A 20,192-nucleotide genomic window follows, 5' to 3' on the forward strand; every position below is an offset into this window, starting at 1 on the left:
TTCTTTTCTAGAAGATGCATTGAATTGCGACTTGGAATAATTGATGAGGCGGGTAAACACATAAAGGACAGATATTAAAACCTAAACTTGCTTAAAATATCGAACCCTTTATTATAGACATTGCATCGAGAAAAATCTCACATTTGTAAATTAGGTCTTGATTAATCTCTAAAAAGAATACGTTGAACCTTGATTAATTTAAATTGGGTTGAGTGTATGTAAGCATTGACATATAAATAAACCCATCGATTTTTTTTTTTTTTGAAGCCAAAAGTTCCAAAAGCTCCAAATCTGACTTAAAAAGCAATTGGATATCACCCTTTATTCTCAAAAATCAAAGGAAAAATATATCATCTAAAGAAGGAATGTAATCACAAAAGAAATCTCACAACAAGTAAATGACATGTGATGTCAAGTTTTGGTACTGAAAATAACAGCTAGTTTATATAATGCTTACGTGTTATGAGATTTTTTTTAGTGATTATATTTGTTTCTTGAGACCTCATAATGATTTTTTCCAAAATTATAATACCATAGCATATCTAAATGGCTAGTTACTTTTATAGCCGACATCAAATTTAAAAAAAAAAAAAAAAGTTAATCAAGCGATACCTAGATAGTGAAATGTCACTCTCTCTCTCTCTCTGTGATCTCTCACGCATGTCTCACAGATATCAGAATTTGATTCGAAGGAATATAAGAGAAGAGCTTGATCCAATGACATGTGCACAGGGTTTTAAACGTATGGTCATTTTATGGGGACAATTTCCCGCCTATATTAACTGGTTAAAACCAACTTATGTATACCAAATTTTAAACAGGGAAACAATATATATAATACATATATGAAAGGTTTGTTTCCAAAAACCAACTCTGTTATTGGTAACTTAGAAGAACGACAGAGATGATGAAGTAGAAAAGTCCCACTTAGAGACGAAAGTGTGTGGGGGAATTAAAAGTCAATACACATGCCAAAACAACATAATGAGAAAGAGGAAAAATCGAAGAACAGTAATGTGAAAGAGATCGAATTTAAATGTCGCTGTACGATCGATGTGGCCATCAATCATGTATATGAGAATTCTCTTATGAGTGTAAATAATATTGACCTCTAATAATGTTTCTGAATGGACAATGGTCCCTTTCTTTCTTTCTTTGATTCAGCATTATAGCATGCTTGGTGTTGTGTACTTGTTTGTGTCTCATGAGCTTTCTATTTGGCTCCTTCTTTACCTCTCATAGTGCACACAACTGACCTACACACACACACACACAAGAGAATTTGTGTTATAACAAACACTTCCAAACAAAAAAAAAAAGGGCTCATGTGCACATCAATGTTTGACGAAACTCACAACACAGACCAATTTTATTGGAATATATATGTGTGTTTGTGTCATTGTGAAAACTTTGCCACTATCAAAAACATGTGTATGTGTTGTGTCGCTCTTGCTGCTGCTATATATGGTTATTGAGTTGTCTCCTAGGGTTTGAATTTTGAACACAGAGAAGAAGGAGGAGAGAGAGACGAGAATTTTGTATGTATAATTGCATGTTTTGTTGCTGTTTGAATTATTAACAAGAAAAATTTCTTCGAGTTTAATTGGAATTTGTTTTTTTTAATTGGGAAAATTGTCCATAAGTTTACCTATTTGAAAGTTTTATTTTTTATAAGTATCTGATATATTTTTTCCACGCCGAAAATAACGATACTTTAAAAATTTCCGTATTCAAATTCGAGTGCCTATAAGCAATAAGATTTCTAAGAAGTATTTATGGATAATTTATTCTTTTTAATATAGCATATGTGATATATCGCTCTTAATTTCAGTTTTATCATTTTAAAGGAGCCAAGGTGAGTCAATTTTGGGATTATTGTATTTAGAAGTGATTGTATGAATCAATTGTTAATTTGAACTAATTAATCACTTTCTAAACTCCTTAAATGTCTTCTTATTTTGATTGATTGATATTACATATTTACTTGGGTTTTACTTTTATGTGCAATATGTTTCTGACTTTTTCAAGGCATCGATTCTTCTGGTTTGTACGATCAGAATAAAATGCAATTGCATGTTTTCTTGGTGCTTAAATTATTTTGAAAATTTCTACTAAGCTTTAACTGAAATTTATTTTAAGAGAATTATAATGAGATCCTAAAAAAAATTACAAAACAAATCCTAAAAGTTGTCATTTTCTATTTTAGAACTTGTAAAAACTTGTTATTATAGATTCTTCAAATTGTTATTAGGACATTATAATAATTATTTTCCTTTCGTAGGACTTGACTGATTCTCTCATTTAGGTTTTAGTAATAAATTTTTCAGACTTTTTGGTTTAAGGAATCGATCCTTCATATATATTTTGTACGATCAGAATAAAATGCCTAACTCTAAATATCAAATCGATTGCTGTCAGGCCGTGCATGAAATGAAATGCACGGATGTTAATTTACGCACATTTGATATTGATTCTCACTTAATTAAATAGTAACTTGTTCTCATCTTTAATGAATAATTATATTCCATTCACCCCATGTGTACTTTTTTTTAGTATGGGAGAATTAATTATATGTAAATCTTAAAATGAAGATTAATTACCCACTTGCAAATATTAACGTTTGATGTGTGAGTATTAAAGTTTTACTTGTAAATGGAACTGATGAGGAAATAATTAACTTTTATTTGGAATTTGACAGTAATTTCTCTATTTTTCATTGTTTCATTAGATATGGGGAACTGGGGATGAGATATAATTAAAAATTAGCAAAACGTGATTTTATGTGATCAAAGACTTTTTCTTGACAATTTTATATTAAAATAATAATTTTTATGAGAAAATTGCTGAAAAGTCCCTTATTATAAATTTTATTATTGTCCAAAAATATATGAAATTTGTTTCAGAATTCAGGTGCGACTTATCTTAATCAGCACAAAACACATCTTCAACTATATGCCAAGCGAAAGAGAGATTGTTATTATTGCATACAAATGAAGAAGAGTTGTGCCTTTTTTTATATATTAATATTGGATACTACTACCTCCGGTCCTAATTATAAGACCCAGTTGACTTATTTGAGGAGGTTAAGGAAGTAAGTTAAGTTAGTTATTTGTAATAAATAAGTGTTGTCATTCCTAAAATATCCTTGCTAATTATGTATATTGGCTAGAACTATCATTATTAGAAGGATTATTTTGGAAAAAAATGCATAAATATGAGAGACAAAATGGATTGGGGTCTTATAATTAGGACCAAACAAAAAGTCAAACGGGGTCTTATAATAAGGACAGGAGGTAGTATTACTTTAACAAAACAGTACAAGCTAAAAACACTAAAACAAACTAAAAAATTTCCCTCATCATCCGCATCCTACTGGAAAAATAGGAGGAGGGGTGACAAGCACACAATGAGTCTCTATTTAAAAGGAATCTTGTGTCATCAATGAGTTGTGCCGTTTAAAAATGAGTTGCACCGGCCCAAAAATCTGGATTTTCAAGTAGTTTTAGGTAATAAATTTTGTAATTAGAATTTTTTCCAATCAAATTTTTGATGAATTATGAAAAAAAAATTGATTTGTGTGCAGTGAGAAACTGGAAGCTAAGTGTGATTTCTACAAAATAAAAACATATTCAAAAAATATTAGAAGTTTTAAATGAACAGCTGAACGTTATATTGTATTACCTCCGATCCTAATTATAAGACATCGTTTATAGATTACAAATAAGATCTTATAATTAGGACTGGAGGCAGTAGATGATAAAATAATTGATTTAGAATAATACACACAGGAACATGATCAAATAATTGGGAGATGAATAGGTATGGCAAGTTGACTATTTGTCGCAATATACCAACAAAATAAGTTCACATGTCAAGTGGTTTCGGTCAATAAAACGCATGGAATGCATTAATTAATACAAGAAAATTACTTATTAATTATTATTTTTAAGAAAAACTTGTTAAGAATGTGTTCACATTAAAATATTCATATATAATATATGTATATACAGTACAAATAACATTCCAGGATAAAAATGTTGTCAAAATTTTAATAATCTCAATGATTGAAGTCTTTTATTGACACATTTAATTAATATATGTCACGATCCTCTAGCTAGTCCTTTGAAAAAAAAAAAATCAGTAAATTTTGATCTAAATTCAAATGATGATGAAGGAGTCAAATAAATAACACAGGTCACGGAGGTTGTTCAGAGAATCAACTTAAACTAATTGTGCTGATTACGCAAATTTCAAACCAGGAATCTGGTTTGATTTTTTTCAATTACTAAATCATTCAATATTTCTTTTCTTAAGAAATATATATATATATATATTTATTCAAATCTAAACCAACTACGTATACTTCTATGCAATAATTTAATATTTTATTTATAATTGTATAAAATATAAAATATGCACCGTTTAAATTTTAATCTTTTGATTAAAACGAGAAATGGATGGAAGTGGAGAGGCTATTTTCTCATAAATAATACATCATTCGAATCTAAATATAAGAGGTAATAGGTAAGTTTGCATTTTAATTATAAATGTAACATTTCAAACCATTTTAATTTGTCCTTTTCTTTTTTCTAAATTCTCCAATATTGAGTGCATATGGGGGTTTTCCATTGGGGAATGAAGTAGTATCTGGTGCAAATTATTAGAAGAGATGTTTTTAGAAATCCAAAACATGTTTTTATCAGTTATCTAGTTTTTACCTTTAGAATAGAGGAAAATATAAATATAGAATTCCACAGATGAATATTATATACTACTTTTGATCCTTAATATAAGAGTTAGTTTGATATCTAATTTAGTTTTAAATATAAGATCTCAATTCATTTTTTTTGTTGTATTTATCTATTTTTTTAAAATGGTTATTATAATAGTTGCACATATTAAATGTTCTATTAAATAATAGTCGTAGTTAATACATATAATTACAAAGCAAGATAGCAACTATTTATTACAAATAACTAACTTAATAAATTTTATTAATCTACTCAAATTAATTAACTAACTCTTATATTAAGGACCAAAAGTAATATATATACACACACCTCTGGGCCAATATTCCACTGCATATCTTGTTTGGATAGTTTTAAGGGGAAGTTGCATCTAGTTATATATTTTGTCTCCAATTGTACGGTTTCTTGAATCACGAAAAGTTGCAACTTGCAAGTTGCAACTACTAAACTCCTAACTTAGTATTCAATAATAATTCATCTCCACATAATCTAACTGCATTTGTCTCATTTGTTGTTTATATTAGCATTATAAATTTGAACAAATGAACGTTAAAATATGTGAGCCAGGTTCAATCCAGTGGAGTTCTCTGGAATTCTCAGAGGGGACACTAATAATGCAGTATGGGGTGGGGGAAAAGATCAATAAGCGTATAACATTTTTTTTTGTCATATTTAAATCATTTAACTATGTTTTAATAAACTAAATAATGAGAATGAATTTGCCAATAACTTTGGCATCTTGTAGTCTAACGGTATGAAAACTTTTCTGTAAGTGAGATGTTACGAATTTGATTTGACTACTAATCTCATATGATTAATTTATATCCTTGTAATTTAAAAAAATAATAGAAGAAGAAGAAGAAATGAGAATGGATTTGAAAAGGATGGAGCATAAATTTCAAAAAAGTGAGAAATGTGGAAATCAAAGAAGGAGGGCCGGGGGGAAGACGCAAGTGGAACTGTGGAAGAATGAAAGTTCAAAGTCTCATTAAGTATGCAGCCAAGTCAGTCAAGTGGAGGCGGCGGCCGTATGCTGCTGGAAGCATCTCCAGCTGTGCGTTACGCCAAAACCATCGCCTTACTTCCCTCTGATTGTAATACCTATGCTTCACGTTTTTGTATATAACATTATTCCTGTTTATATTTCAGCAATTATGTTCTCTCTTTTTTTTCAAATAAATGGGCAAAATACTCTTCCGCATCGTTAGTCTTATTTTTTAATACATTCGATCCTCTGATTTTGCTTATAATTCTGATACTCACCCGATCCTTAATATAAACCTATTTAATTAATTTGATTAGATTAAGAAAGTTATGTAAATTAGTTAATTATAAAAAATATGATATGTTTTTCTTAAAATACTATAATCATCTTTCTTAATATCCTTCCTTCATCACTTACTTGATTATAGTTGAGGGAATATCTATATGGGTAATTTAGAAAAAATTGATAAATATAAGAAATATGACTTATATTTAGAATCAAAATTAACCTAATAATCAGGTCCTATATTAAAGACCGGAAGAGTATTATTTACCTGGTGTTCAATACCGTGCTGTTATTTTCCTTAGTTACATCTAACAATGTACTAAATGTTAGTTTATCCTATTACTATTCATACGCTCCTCTCATCCTCTTTATAAAGCAGAGACCCGCGTTTTTTTAAAATTTTTAAATTTTTTATATGAATATATAATTATTAGAGTACTATTTCCGGTTCTTAATATAAAATCCTGTTTAATTTTTATTTTGGTCCTAAATATAAGACCCCAATCCACTTTGTCTCTCATATTTATACATTTTTTTCAAAATAGTCTTTCTAACAATAATAGTTCTAGTCAATACATTTAATTAGTAAGGATATTTTAGGAAAGACAACATTTATTTAGGACAAATAACTAACTCAACTTACTTCCTTAATCTCTTCAAATTAGTTAATTAGCTCTTATAATTAGGACCAGAAGTATTATATTGCTAATAAAACAAAGTTACCAAAATACCCTTACAATTATATGAGGGGACAAGAAGTGGGTAAAAACTAAAAACGGCAGGCGCTGGAGTTGGAATTAAAGAGGGAGCACACGGTGACCGACGTGGAAGCAGAGAGGCGGAGAGTGTATGCGTGTGAAAGCGTGAGGGAAGGATTGTGATGTTATCCGAAATGCTCCAATGGACTTCACTTCAATTCCTTTTCGGCTTGTGAGTCAATGCGTGTTAGCAGGACTATTTAATTTTGAGCATTTTTATTCAACAAAACACGCTACCCATTTGGATTATGAACAGTTGAACACCCCTTCCTACCTCTTTCCCCTTCTTATCCTTAACACATATAATCCTTCTGCTTCCCACTTACGGGAGTGATTGAGACAGAAGTCTTGTAATAATATTCTTGCAGGTTCTATTTAAAAACTTTAAATTTAGAAAAAAATATGATTTATTTTATAAGTTTTAATTTAGATTTGTCTTAACATTTAATGTAATTTTTTAAATGTTATCCTTAATTATTTCTCTCTTATCACATTTTTTCCTACATTCTCTTTTATCCTTTTTCTCATTTATTATAAAGACATATTTGAACACAAAATTTATTTCTAACCTATTTATTATTTTTAACTAATTGTTCATTATCTGTAAATTAGTTATTTGAAGCTCATAATAAAGATTGGAAGAAGTATATATTAAATAGAGTAAAAGCAGATAAGTTGTTAAATTTTAAGACAGAGTTAATGAGATTTAAGGTTTTCTTGATTCTAGCGAAACATATTGAAAATGACTCATAAATACTCCTCTGCTTCTATTTATAACTCACTTCTATCATGTTTCATAGAGATCAAGAAAAACCTTAAATTTTCTTAACAATATTTTAAAGCTTAACAAGTTTTTAACTTTATACTTATTTAATATACATTATATCCTATGAAAATAATATCAACACAATAATAAATACATAATATAATTGTACATTCACATAAAAAAAATTTATCTTTCAACTCTATAAATAAGACTAAAACATTTATTTTTTCTGTCTTATAAAAACAATCAAAGGAGTAGAATCATAACAATACTAATTAAGAGTAACTACTTTCAACTAATTTTTACCTTCATAATTAACTTAATTATTTGTTTGTGCGAGTGATTATTAACTACTAAGGATGGGAAGAAGCACTTACTGATATTTTAAATTTATATTTAAATTAAACTTTTCTCTCTCAGATTTTTGCTCTCTCAGGATATTTGTTTGCTTCAATAAATATTCGGTTTCCCTTCTTCTTGTTTTTCTCCACAAAAATTCCCCGACCTCTTATTTATTAGCCTTTGGGATGCGCACACTTCCACTGGATTGACTCTCAGTCTCTATTTATTAACCTGTTAAATACTTATCGCGTAGAGAACAACAATGAGTATTTTTAATTTACTCAACACATATAATTAATAAATCCTTTACATTTATCATTTATCATACATTTAATAATTTCAACATTATAATGAAAATCTCACCCATTAATTCCACCAATTTAATTTATGTGACAATTTTTGCACATGAAAGAAAATATTTCTTCTTCTAGTTCTATTTATAAGCATTTTCTAACATACGAGTATTAGTGTGTTTTATCGGAATTTAATGTATACACTTAAAAAAAATAACAATTCACATAATAAAAAATAAAATAGTATATTAATGTTAAAATTTAACAATATGAATTATAAATTATAAATAAGAAAAAAATTAATTTTCTCAGACTTTTAAATAGAAGATTTTTCTAATTAAATTCGTAAAGGTCAGGAAAATAGAAATATCTGCGGAAATGGGAAAATAATTTAGAAAAATAAAAAAGCATCCGCGTAGTCCGTTGGTCGACAGTTTTAGTCCGAGTTCGGAGGATATAACCAATGACGTCAGGACGTCGTCGTCCCGTTCGGCCATCGAGTGTGTCGGTCGCTGGGTCCCACTTAGTCAACGCGTTAACTCCCAACCTCTTCCCTCCCAAACTTCGCTCCTCCTTTTAATTTTCATCACGCCTACCTTTTTTTCTTAAAACCTTTTTCTAGAGTATTTTATTTGCCAAAAATTCAATTTAATTATTTTATTTTCCCCTACCTTATTTTCTTAATTTTTTTTAAGATTTTTTTATTTCATCTCTACATGCCTTGAAGCCCATTATTTATATTTATAATTTATAAACATAATGACTCACTAATAGTAGTTTTTTATATTTTAATAATTTCTTATTTTATTTTTTCAAATTTTATGAAATTATTTAGGGCTTTTTAGTGCCACTAAATTAATATTTGGTAAGTCAAATAATATATTCACATATCGTTGTAGATAAACTACTATGATAAGTTTTTAAAATAGTAAAATTTTGGTTAAGAAAAACAAAAGTATAATTAAAGAATGAAATTCAAAACCGAGATAAACGAATAAAATAAAGTTTAGTTGAAAATAAAATAAGAAAATTAAAGTTACTTTGGAAACCGCCCATAATAATAATAATACAACACTACTTTTTTTTCTTCTTCTTCTTCCCATCTTTGTCGTTTAAATATAGAACAATTTCTTTTTTTTAAAAAAAAATCGAATAATTACGCTTTAGAACCCGTTAATTGGTATGGATATAATGCTACATGTCAAATTCCTACTTTGGAATATTTATACTCTTCCGGTCCTTATTATAAGACCCAATTCGACTTTTTATTTGGTCCTAATTATAAGACCCCAATCCATTTTATCTCTTATATTTATGTATTTTTTTTCCTAAAATAATCCTTCTAATAATGATAGTTTTAACCAATATACTTAATTAGCAAGGATATTTTAGAAATGACAACACTTATTTATTATAAATAACCAACTTAACTTACTTCCTTAATCTCTTCAAATAAGTCAATTGGGTCTTATAATTAGGACCGGAGGAGTATATTATTTTGGATTACCTGTGTTTCCTTTTTCCACATTCTCCTTTATCTGAAAACAAACATCCTGACGTGGATTACAAACATCCATTAATGCATTGCTAAATAAGTATTTTTACTTTTTAAAATAATTAATTATATATCCACATCCATTATCTTTCTAGATTCTGCAGAGAACTAATATTTTGACTGTAATAATTGCTCCTCTAATCTCGTAAATAATTCACTTTTAACATGTTTTTACTGGAATACAAAACACTAAATCTCATTAATCCTGTCTTAAAATTAAATATTTTTTAAAATTTTACTTTTATTTAATACTAACCCTTGTATTTAAATTACAAACTGTATTTTATAATAAAGACTAGAAGTAACATGCTCGTTTGGTCCTATTTATAAATAACTTAAAACATATTTCATACAGGCTAAGAAAAATTTTAAATTTTATTAACTTTCATTCAAAATTTAACAACTTTTCAATTTTATTCCTATTTAATATACATTATACTTCATGTAAACAAAATCAATACAATAATAAATGAAGGGTAAAATTACGCATCTATATAAAAAAATTTTCTCGATACCCTATAAATAAGATTAGATGAGTAATAATAAATAAAAGATATAAACGTTAAGGTCCAAATTTCTAAGACAAGTTTACACAAAAAAAAAAACTTGGAACAAATTTGTACCTTAACCTAAATATAATTGTACATTTATATAAGATTTGCATAATGCCACTTATAAATAAAATTTTTTTTAAAAAAAAAGGTCTCTCTCTTATCTTATAAATATGAGTCATCAGAGAAGTAGTTAGTGAGTTAGAGTCATCCAGATATTGCAAGCAAACTCAGTTCATACTTAACAGTTGAGGCAGATTTTCTAATTATGTGGTCAAATGCTGGGGATGGATTAGGATTAGATTAACTAGCATTAATCATTTTCTCCGAAACTAATAAACCAGACGTAGATTTAACTTAAAGATTCTGCTCAGTTATATCAAAATTTTTCTGTTTCCTGGAAAATACAAAATAAAGAATTTGGTTTTATCCATAGAGAAAATGCACCTGCTTAGATATGGTCACCATCATTGGAAGATTGAAGACCAAAAGCGACCAATGTGAGTGTGAATCTGCTGAACAAAGATTCCAATTAGAAGAATATAATAGCCATGGAATACTACAGAGTATAGGAAAAGTAATTAAAGTCGTGGAATTAAGTAATTGTTTGGGTTGAATTATTATAAGAGATTAATTATTAGGTTTTGTTTCATAATAAAAGTGAATCAGAATGATTAATTGTGTTAATTAATGGATGGTTTAAAATTTCTAAGATCCTTTGACATAAAGCCTCTTCGTCATGTTGCCTTTTCTTGCACTCAAACCCAGACTGTATACATATACATGAGTCACCTTATCTGAAGCTTATCCGATTCAGAAAAAACATTGGTTCAACTAACTGAACTGATATTTACTCTATTTATGATTTTTTTTATTCAACAAAAATGAATTTATTAATGACAGTAAATGTATTTTAATTGGATTGAATTAAATTTGATGGATGACAATTAAGTGAATACAGGCTAGCTAGCTGAGAACTAGTGGCCCCTCCCAAGCTGCTGATCTGAATTTTTATGGAAGTTTGTGTTGTTCAACAAGAGGGGGAAAAATACATTTAAGTAAATACAAGAGCATTTTTATCATGAATATGTGAAAGTCAAATGTTGCCATAAATGAATTATTGTGGTTTTTAAAATATTCACCTGACAGAATTATCCATACTGTATTGATTTGCATTTATCAAAGTACAATTCACCCAAGACATTGATAAAAAATAAAAAAAAGTCAGCTCCATTTTTAATAACTTAACTTTCATAAAATCAGGATATTTATCTTTTTTAAAAAAAATTGAAAACTTTCAATTCGAAAATTTTATTGGAAAAAAATCTACATTCAACAACAGATATTTTTCTGTGTATAAAAATACATCAAATTCCTCCCATCAATACAGAAAATTTTCACAAATTTTCTTTGTTTTCTTTTTATCAATCTCTCTTGGTACATCAGGTAAAACAGACTTTAAATCTAAATTTTATATTATATTGTAGATGAACAATTACTCGTACCATTTACAAAATATTATATATGATGTTTACAAAAAAAAATCAGTTTCTCCTACAGAAAAAAAATGCTCTTCACACACTAAGCGGCTTGTATACATATTGTAATATTGTATGTAAAATGTCAAACATTATGAAAAAAATTATTTTTGATATTTTATAATAATAAAACGATTATCCACTAAATAATCCGGTCAAAATAAAGAGAACAGTGAGTGTAATAGTTTAGAATTAGTGCTATACACCTCAATTTATGACACATATAGACTAATCTGCGTGTGAGGCAAAAGATAAGGTCCTCTAATTTGCCCTCTCTGTCCCCACTCTTTTCCTTTAATTACATCTGTACCTACATGCAACCTTCTCCCTCGTCGTCTATAAATTAAATTCCCCCTCCCCTCTCTCTTCCGCATCCATTCAACCAAACAACACTCTTCGTCATCACTTCATTTCTTTCTTCTTTCATGGCTACTAAGCAAACCGATATGGTTAAGCCTTCTTCTCTTCAGGTTGAGCCTGCTACCTCTCCACCGGAGGCCAGTCCTTTCCGGAAGATCGTCGTCGTTGCTTCCATTGCCGCCGGGATTCAATTCGGATGGGCTCTTCAGCTCTCCTTGCTGACTCCTTATGTCCAGCTTCTCGGTATTCCCCACACCTGGGCTGCTTTCATCTGGCTCTGTGGTCCCATCTCCGGTATGATAGTTCAACCGGTCGTTGGATACCACAGTGACCGCTGCACCTCCCGATTCGGCCGACGCCGGCCGTTTATCGCCGCCGGTGCATTGGCCGTCGTCGTCGCTGTTTTCTTGATCGGTTACGCTGCGGACATGGGCCACATGTTCGGTGACTCGTTGGAGAAGAAAGCGCGTCCCCGAGCCATCGCGATCTTCGTCGTCGGATTCTGGATCCTCGACGTGGCCAATAACATGCTACAAGGCCCATGCCGAGCACTGTTAGCCGACCTCGCCGCCGGCGACCAGAGGAAGACTCGGACGGCGAACGCGTTCTTCTCGTTCTTCATGGCCGTCGGGAGCGTCCTCGGATACGCCGCCGGATCCTACAGTAAGCTCCACAACGTATTTCCGTTCACGAAAACCAAGGCCTGCGACGAATATTGCGCGAACCTGAAGAGTTGCTTCTTCCTCTCCATCGCTCTTCTGCTCACTGTCTCAATCGCTGCTGTGACCTACGTGAAGGAGAAGGCGCTTGAGAAAGGAACTGGCGGGAACGAGGGAGAAAATGATTCGGTGGGCGAGGGATCAGGAGGATTCCAGTGCTTCGGACAAATGTTCGGTGCGTTCCGTGAGCTCAAGAAGCCGATGTGGATTTTACTCCTGGTGACGTGTCTCAACTGGATTGCTTGGTTCCCTTTCTTGTTGTTCGACACTGATTGGATGGGCAAGGAGGTGTACGGAGGAAAGGCTGGGGAAGGCAAGGCATACGATAGAGGGGTGCGCGCTGGCGCATTGGGTCTTATGCTCAACTCCGTGGTGTTAGGCGTGGTGTCGTTGGGCGTGGAGGTGCTGGCGCGTGCGGTTGGGGGCCCGAAGAGGTTATGGGGAATTGTTAACTTCATTCTCGCCGTATGTTTGGCCTTGACGGTGTTGGTCACCAAGTTGGCCGAGCACTCACGGCAGTTCGCCCCCGGCTCTCAGGATCCTCTGCCACCTTCCACCGGGATCAAGGCCGGCGCGTTAACTCTCTTCGCGGTTCTCGGAATTCCACTCGCGGTGAGTGACTGGTTCACGTTAATTTGCTTTTATGTGACTCCTGTTTTTTTCCTTGTTTAAATACTAATTTAATATTTAAAATTGAAGATTCTTCTTGTTTTTTTTAGAAGACTGAAGAGGATGTTTAACATTTAATCCAGTACTGATTTACTGTAGTAAAATGGAAAGTTTGACATGTGATTCCGGAGCTGAAATTTCGCTGCTTTTCTTACATGCATGAACGAGAGAGGGCAAGTTGGGGGGGGGGGGGTTGGTGATATCAAGGGATATTTGAAACTCTTGTTTTGTATTTTACTGGGCCTATTGTAGAGATTTTCTGGTAAAAACAAAAATTTGTGGGGAATCTGAGTTGGCTGTTGGCATGAAGTTCTGCATGTTTTCTCTTGCAGATATTATATCTTTTTAAATTAATAGCGGGGCTGGTGTGGATTGATGTAGATGCCAAATTGTTAATGATAAAAAAAAATATCACATGAAAATTAAGAATTGTTATTATATGTTTGATAGGCCTACTAGGCGTACTATTAAAGAATTGTATGAAAACAGCATAATATTCCCTCAGACGCTGTAAAAGAATAGTAATAAAAGTTTGAAAGCTTTCTCTAAGCATGTTGTGGGAGATATACTAAAGTGAGGTGATCATTCTTGTTGTGCAGATTACTTACAGTATCCCTTTTGCGCTAGCATCCATATTCTCCACCTCTTCAGGGGCAGGCCAAGGTAAAATAATGAACCATTTTTTTAATCCACCAATACCCACTTAGAATTGGCATCAATTATTAATTAATTCATCTCATTAACCCGTTTGATTTGAACTTTCAACTTTTCAGGGTTGTCTTTGGGCGTTCTCAATCTGGCAATTGTGATCCCACAGGTGATTTGTGACACTCAGTTTCTTTCACAAGCTGTTGTGTTTTCCAAATTTATCATCCAGATTTGTTGATAAATTATTCGTTTTTGTTTCCGAACAGATGTTTGTGTCTGTGGTGAGTGGACCGTGGGACGCAGCGTTCGGTGGTGGTAACCTACCGGCGTTTGTTGTAGGTGCCATCTCTGCCGCAATCAGCGGCATATTGTCGATGGTTTTGTTGCCGTCTCCACCACCGGACTTGGCAAAGACGATGAGCACAGCCGGAGGCTTCCATTAGAGAGAACAATTAATTACTTTTTTCTTTTTATTTTTGGGGTTTTGTTTTTTTGTTTTTTGTTTTCCTTTTTCTTTGTAGATGGGGGTCCCGGGTCTTAAATATGATTAAAGCCTCTCATGCTGTGTCCAAGTCCAACAAACGCTTGAATTTAAAACTGCCCTCCTTGTGGCAGCAAAGTGACGGATGACTCTAAGGGGGTCATTTTTATTGTAAAGTTTGATGAAGAATATGTGTAATTAGGAGGACCCCAAAAGAAGCCTTGTTCATTTTTGAAGAACTGGGTCCATTTTGGGGTGCTTTGTACGTCAAACAGGGGTAGGGAGACTGAGTGAGGGAGGAAATGACCATAATGTACAGGTGGGGGGCCAGGCTGGTTTAGGTGAACCGAACCGGATAGGACTGGTGACCCCGTTCCTCCAACCCTTCTGCCTGCCATCTTTGTTGCTGGCAGTGGCTCCTAATAAAACATTCTCTTTCTCTCATCATCTTCCATTATTAAGCAACTTGTGTGCCTTCTATTCTCAATAATCTTTTCTTCTTTTCTGTGTTTTCTTGCTCTGCCACAATCTCTGTGTCTGCTTTCCACCTTGCTACTACGCGAATGATTTGGCCTAAAATCAACATTGTATTGTTTTGGTTTACATGGAATGCCTTCAGGGGAGGAGGCAAATATTGATATATATAAAAGAGAAATTAAGAGATTTTCAATTATAAAACATTCTCCCTTAATTAATGATTTTCAGTTCTTTTAAAAGAAATTCAAAGTTATTATCGTGGCAAACACAAACATAATCCTTGCTTGCCAATAAAAGTGATCATATGAGTGAAACTCGTCTCTCACCCGTGAGCACGAGTTTAAATCTTGAAGTCATCTAAAGTCCCAATGAACATCACTAAAGTGTCAAGGTAAGTATATTTAAAAGAATAAAAAAGAAAAAAGAAAAAGAGAAATAATCTTAAAGATGAAGAAACTGATAAAAAGTAAATATTATTAAACACCGATCATGAAAGTAAAATAAAGAGGATAAAAAGATCATTTCCTATCCATCAATCAAGCGGTCCGAATTTTTTTATGATTTTATTTTTTCTTAGATTTGATTTAATTAACTTCTTTTTTTAACACCAAGACTTCATTTGTTTGGATTCTTTTTTGAAACAATGTTCACTGAAAGTGGGCCGTTCAAATGCAATCAGGCCCATGGATAACATTGTTATTACTGAACAGTGAAAACTTTTCCAAAAGCACAAGATGGGAAAAAGAGGGGAGGGATTCATTATCTGTAGCTTTGACAGACAGTAATTATGAAATAGAAAATGCATCATTTCTCAAACAAATTTTAGCAGCCGCCAATTAAGGCATGGCACAGTAACTTTAAAAAAGAAAAACTGACCAAAGCTCATTAAAGACCTAACTTTCCTTCAAGTGAAATACTCGTATATTTTGCCTAAGATTTAGCACCATCAAGCACAAGCAGGAGTGAAGTCTCATAGATTGCTTATATTCAAATCAAAGCATCTAAAAAGTCGGGCTTAATTTAATGTCTTCTGTAAAACATAAATTTTGCACTAACCTGAATCAAAGCAAGAGCGGTGGCAGCATTTTTTGGTAGCACTTGGGGGCGCATTTAGACTGAAGATGCCGCACATCTCACAAGAACACTGTATTGATGATAACAGAATATAAGTGCAGAATCTCAGATCAAAGACACAGAACATTTGGCAAAACTTAGGCTGATAAGAACCCATCAACACAGACACAACGTAACATAAGAAAAAGTAGATGTCTTGGCATGAGAAAAAGAACCATCAATACTGGATTCACAGCCGTCCAAAATTCCTATTTATAGATCCCACAATTTTACTTTAACGCACCGAAAGCAGAATCAATGCAAAACTTTAAGCCTCAATTTTACATCACACACAGCCTTAATCTTAGCGAAGCTCACCCAAAATAGAGAAAATACATCTATCTTCATCCTAATATTCTGCATACAATTAAAACACAGTATAGCAATTGGAAGTCAGGAACAAGTTTCATTACTTAGATCTGGACTGTTTATATGTGATTTGAACGGTCTAGATTTAAAAATTTTTAATTACTATTTTTAAATAGAAAAAAATTATTTTTTTTGAAAAAATGGTAGTTAAGAAATTATTTCTATTTTAGATTTTACTCGTACTAAAATAATTATTTTAAACAAAAAATCACATTCGAACCAACTAAATGAGATATGAACGATCAAGATCTAATCAGTTTAGGGTACTTATTAAAGTGATGAGTATTGAAACTGGTTTCTGGATATCTAAGGTATTGCAGGTTTCAGTAAACTGTTTATCAAAACTCGAAAACTTAGAACAAAATGAATATGACAAAATTTCGGCCAACATCATTAACCAGAATACAGAAAAGAGATCATGATCTGAACGTCAAGTGCCAGCACATGTAGATAGCTAGAAGATTACAGCAAGTGCAAAGTGAATAGCATTAATTTTTCAAGTCACATACTGCAGTCATGAGAAAGCAGACGACGAAGCAAGCAGAGGATGTTTGAAGCTGAACTTTGAACACCCCTCAACCAAACTGAATTTAAGTCAATATCGATCATCAATATTAAATGTAAAGTTTACAACAGTTTATACTGTTCACAATGAACAGTACAAACCCTTTATTGGTTAACTGAAGGAAACATTTTATTGTATTTCAGAGGGTATAGGCAGAGACTTGGAGCTGGTACAAGGTTATATTTATAAGTGATGCAAAGAGGAAGCTGATCTTATATTCTACAGTACTTGTGCACTAAAATATAACCTTAATTTGAAAAGTAACTGCATGTATTTCGGAATATCATATCTTAACAATTTTAATAACAAAAGTGCGGAATTTCAGAACTCAGACACAACACCTGGCACAGGCCAAGGAAAATAAAATAAAATAAAATTAAAAGACACAGAACATTTGGCAGAAACATGTGCTTACAAGTATCAATCAACGCCAGCTCAACATACCATTAAGACCAGATATTATGACAATAAAATTAACCATCAAAACTGAGAATTTACATCTGTTGAATTCCTATTTATGAATGCCAAAATGTCATTTTAAACTGTAACACAACAAAAGTAGAGGAGCATAGTCGTAGCTTAAACTCGCCCAAACTAGAAAAGACCATATATCTTGGTCCTACTTTTCTACGCACAATTGAAACACTGCGATGCAACACAATTATAGGAGTTGGCAGTCTATTCTGTACAGCATACCAGAGGCAGCACAGATTTTACAAAGCACTTCTTATGAAAACTCGAAACTCAAGTATACCAAAATTTCGGCCAACATCATCATCATGCAGAAGACAGAGAAGATATCATGACGCAGAATTGCATCAGTTAATAGATAACCAAAAATTACAGCAAGTGCCATGTCCGATTAGTATTAAATTAGTTATGAAATCATGAGAAAGTAGTCACTGTAGCAAGCAGAGGACATTTGAAACTGAACTTCAAACACACAAGCGTGCAGAAATCAAATGAATTGAGATGACGTACCCCGTAAGCTCACAGCTTGTTATTTGATCCAAAACCAAGGGCAAAACTCAACGTTGATTCATTCTTATCAACCAAGTGAATACAGCCTAAGCGTGAGCGGCCCCTCTCTGCACCGTATTTTATGGAAGTTTGTGTCGAAGAAGAGAAAGATCCATACAAGTTTTGTTTTTGTTTACATAAAGGAGCTAAAAAGCCTAAAAATAAACAGAAGGAGCCAGAGCAGCACCTGAATAACAGGAATGAGAGTTGGAGAGTTTTTAACATTAAAAAAAAAAAAGTAAAGTCAAATGTTAGGACAAGGTATATAATTATCTTAATATTTTTTCAAGAGAATCTATATATTAAAAAAACTAAAAAAAAATATAAAATATGAAAACTCTAGTTTACTTTAGTAAATAGTGTCAGCAAATGTAATGAAATTAATTATATGTTAAATTTCTCATGTGAATTTAATTGTCAGTATCTCCTTAGTTTGTGCCTTTCAGATAAGGAAGGAACTTATCGACTTTTCCTACCTCGCCCACCGGTCCCCACTTTCTTCAGATTCTGGTTCTCGGTACAGTTGCATGCAGACTCATTCCTTCTTCCTCGTTATAAATTAAGCGGCTCTCTCCCTCTGGCTTCAATAAACCCATAGCCACGCTCAAATCAGTTATTTTGTTTCTTTGAGCTATCATGGCTACTAAGCAAAACAACACCAAACCTCCTTCTGTTCAAGTTGAAGCAGCTGCCTCTCCTCCAGAAGCTAGCCCTCTCCGGAAAATAATCGTCGTCGCTTCCATTGCCGCCCGGAATTAATTTCGGATGGGCACTTCAGCTTTCCTTGCTAACTCCTTACGTCCCAACTCCTCGGGACGCCCCACTTTTGGGCTTCCTTCATTTGGCTCTGTGGTCCGATCTCCGGCTTGCTGGTTCAACCAGTTGTTGGTTACCACAGCGACCGCTGCACACCTCCCGATTCGGCCGCCGGCGCCCTTTCATCGCCGTTGGTACACTATAGCGGTGGCTGTCGCCGTTTTCTTGATCGGTTATTCCGCTGATCTCGGCCATACGATGGGCGATCTCTCGACAAAAAAACGCGACCGCGATCCATCGGATCTTCGTCTTCGGATTCTGGATCCTCGATGTGGCCAACAACATGCTCCAAGGCCCGTGCCGAGCACTGTTAGCCGACCTGCCGCCGGGGACAGCCGAAAGACGCGATCGGCAAACGGTTTCTTCTCGTTCTTCATGGCCGTCGGAAACGTTCTCGGCTACGCCGCCGGAGCCGACGGCAAGCTTTACAAGAGCTTCTCCTTCACCAAAACCGACGCCTGCAACGAATACTGCGCCAACCTAAGAGCTGCTTCTTCATATCCATCGCTCTTCTCGTCTTTTCACAGCCATCGCTCTGTTTTACGTGAAGGAGAAGCCGTTCCAACCGCAAAAAGGCGGGACCGAGGGTGATGATTCAGTGGAGGAGGGATCAGGAAGCTTACCGTGTTTCGGACAGATGCTGGGGGCATTCCGTGAGCTCAAGAGGCCGATGTGGCTTCTACTCCTGGTGACGTGTCTCAACTGGATTGCTTGGTTCCCCTTCTTGATGTTCGACACAGACTGGATGGCGAAGGAGGTGTACGGGGGAAAGGTTGGGGAAGGAAGGCGTACGATAAGGGGGTGCACGCCGGATCGTTGGGGCTTATGTTGAACTCGGTGGTGTTGGGTGTGGTGTCGTTGGGCGTGGAGGTGTTGGCGCGTGCGGTTGGGGGCGTGAAGAGACTGTGGGGAATTGTGAACATCCCTGCTCGCCGCCTGCTTGGCCTCCACCGTGTTGATCACTAAGTTGGCCGAGAACTCACGGCGGTTCGGCCCCGGCTCTGATGATCCTCTCCCGCCTTCTGCCGGAGTTAACGGCGCCGCGTTGTCTCTCTTTGCCTTGCTCGGGATTCCCCTGGCGGTGAGTCGCTCATGAATTTTTTTTTTTTTTTTTAATAACTACTTTATAAAAAA

The 20,192-nt window shown here is 33.8% G+C and overlaps 1 protein-coding gene, 1 long non-coding RNA gene and 1 pseudogene across 3 annotated transcripts; 2 read left to right on the top strand and 1 right to left on the bottom strand.

Moving 5' to 3' along the window:
• Window positions 1–12,200: 12,200 nt before the first annotated feature.
• LOC114750101 (sucrose transport protein) lies at window positions 12,201–15,142 on the top strand. Its single transcript, XM_028938642.1, has 4 exons — window positions 12,201–13,512; window positions 14,169–14,232; window positions 14,343–14,386; window positions 14,484–15,142. The coding sequence occupies exons 1-4, from the start codon at window positions 12,247–12,249 to the stop codon at window positions 14,658–14,660; spliced, it is 1,551 nt and encodes a 516-aa protein (XP_028794475.1). The 5' UTR covers window positions 12,201–12,246; the 3' UTR covers window positions 14,661–15,142.
• LOC114750102 (uncharacterized) lies at window positions 14,691–18,411 on the bottom strand. 2 transcript variants are annotated; one of them, XR_003740619.1, is made up of 4 exons: window positions 18,204–18,411; window positions 17,167–17,241; window positions 16,232–16,319; window positions 14,691–15,271 (listed from the first exon to the last, which is right to left on the bottom strand). It is a non-coding gene; the product is annotated as an uncharacterized LOC114750102 (long non-coding RNA). The 2 variants fall into 2 exon arrangements; XR_003740618.1 differs by having other exon boundaries at window positions 14,697–16,319.
• Window positions 18,412–18,827: 416 nt separating this feature from the next.
• LOC114750103 (sucrose transport protein SUC8-like) lies at window positions 18,828–20,192 on the top strand (annotated as a pseudogene).

This window comes from Neltuma alba, unplaced genomic scaffold (assembly GCF_004799145.2).
Source record: "Neltuma alba isolate B1F8T4 unplaced genomic scaffold, ASM479914v2 tig00006328_pilon, whole genome shotgun sequence".
Classification (NCBI taxonomy): domain Eukaryota; kingdom Viridiplantae; phylum Streptophyta; class Magnoliopsida; order Fabales; family Fabaceae; genus Neltuma; species Neltuma alba.

Excerpts from the sequence above, each read along its gene's own strand:
- LOC114750101 (XM_028938642.1), top strand. The coding sequence starts at position 12,247 with ATGGCTACTAAGCAAACCGATATGGTTAAGCCTTCTTCTCTTCAGGTT. Across the intron at positions 13,513-14,168 it reads TTCTCGGAATTCCACTCGCG|ATTACTTACAGTATCCCTTT; the intron begins GTGAGTGACTGG and ends CTTGTTGTGCAG. Across the intron at positions 14,387-14,483 it reads TGGCAATTGTGATCCCACAG|ATGTTTGTGTCTGTGGTGAG; the intron begins GTGATTTGTGAC and ends GTTTCCGAACAG.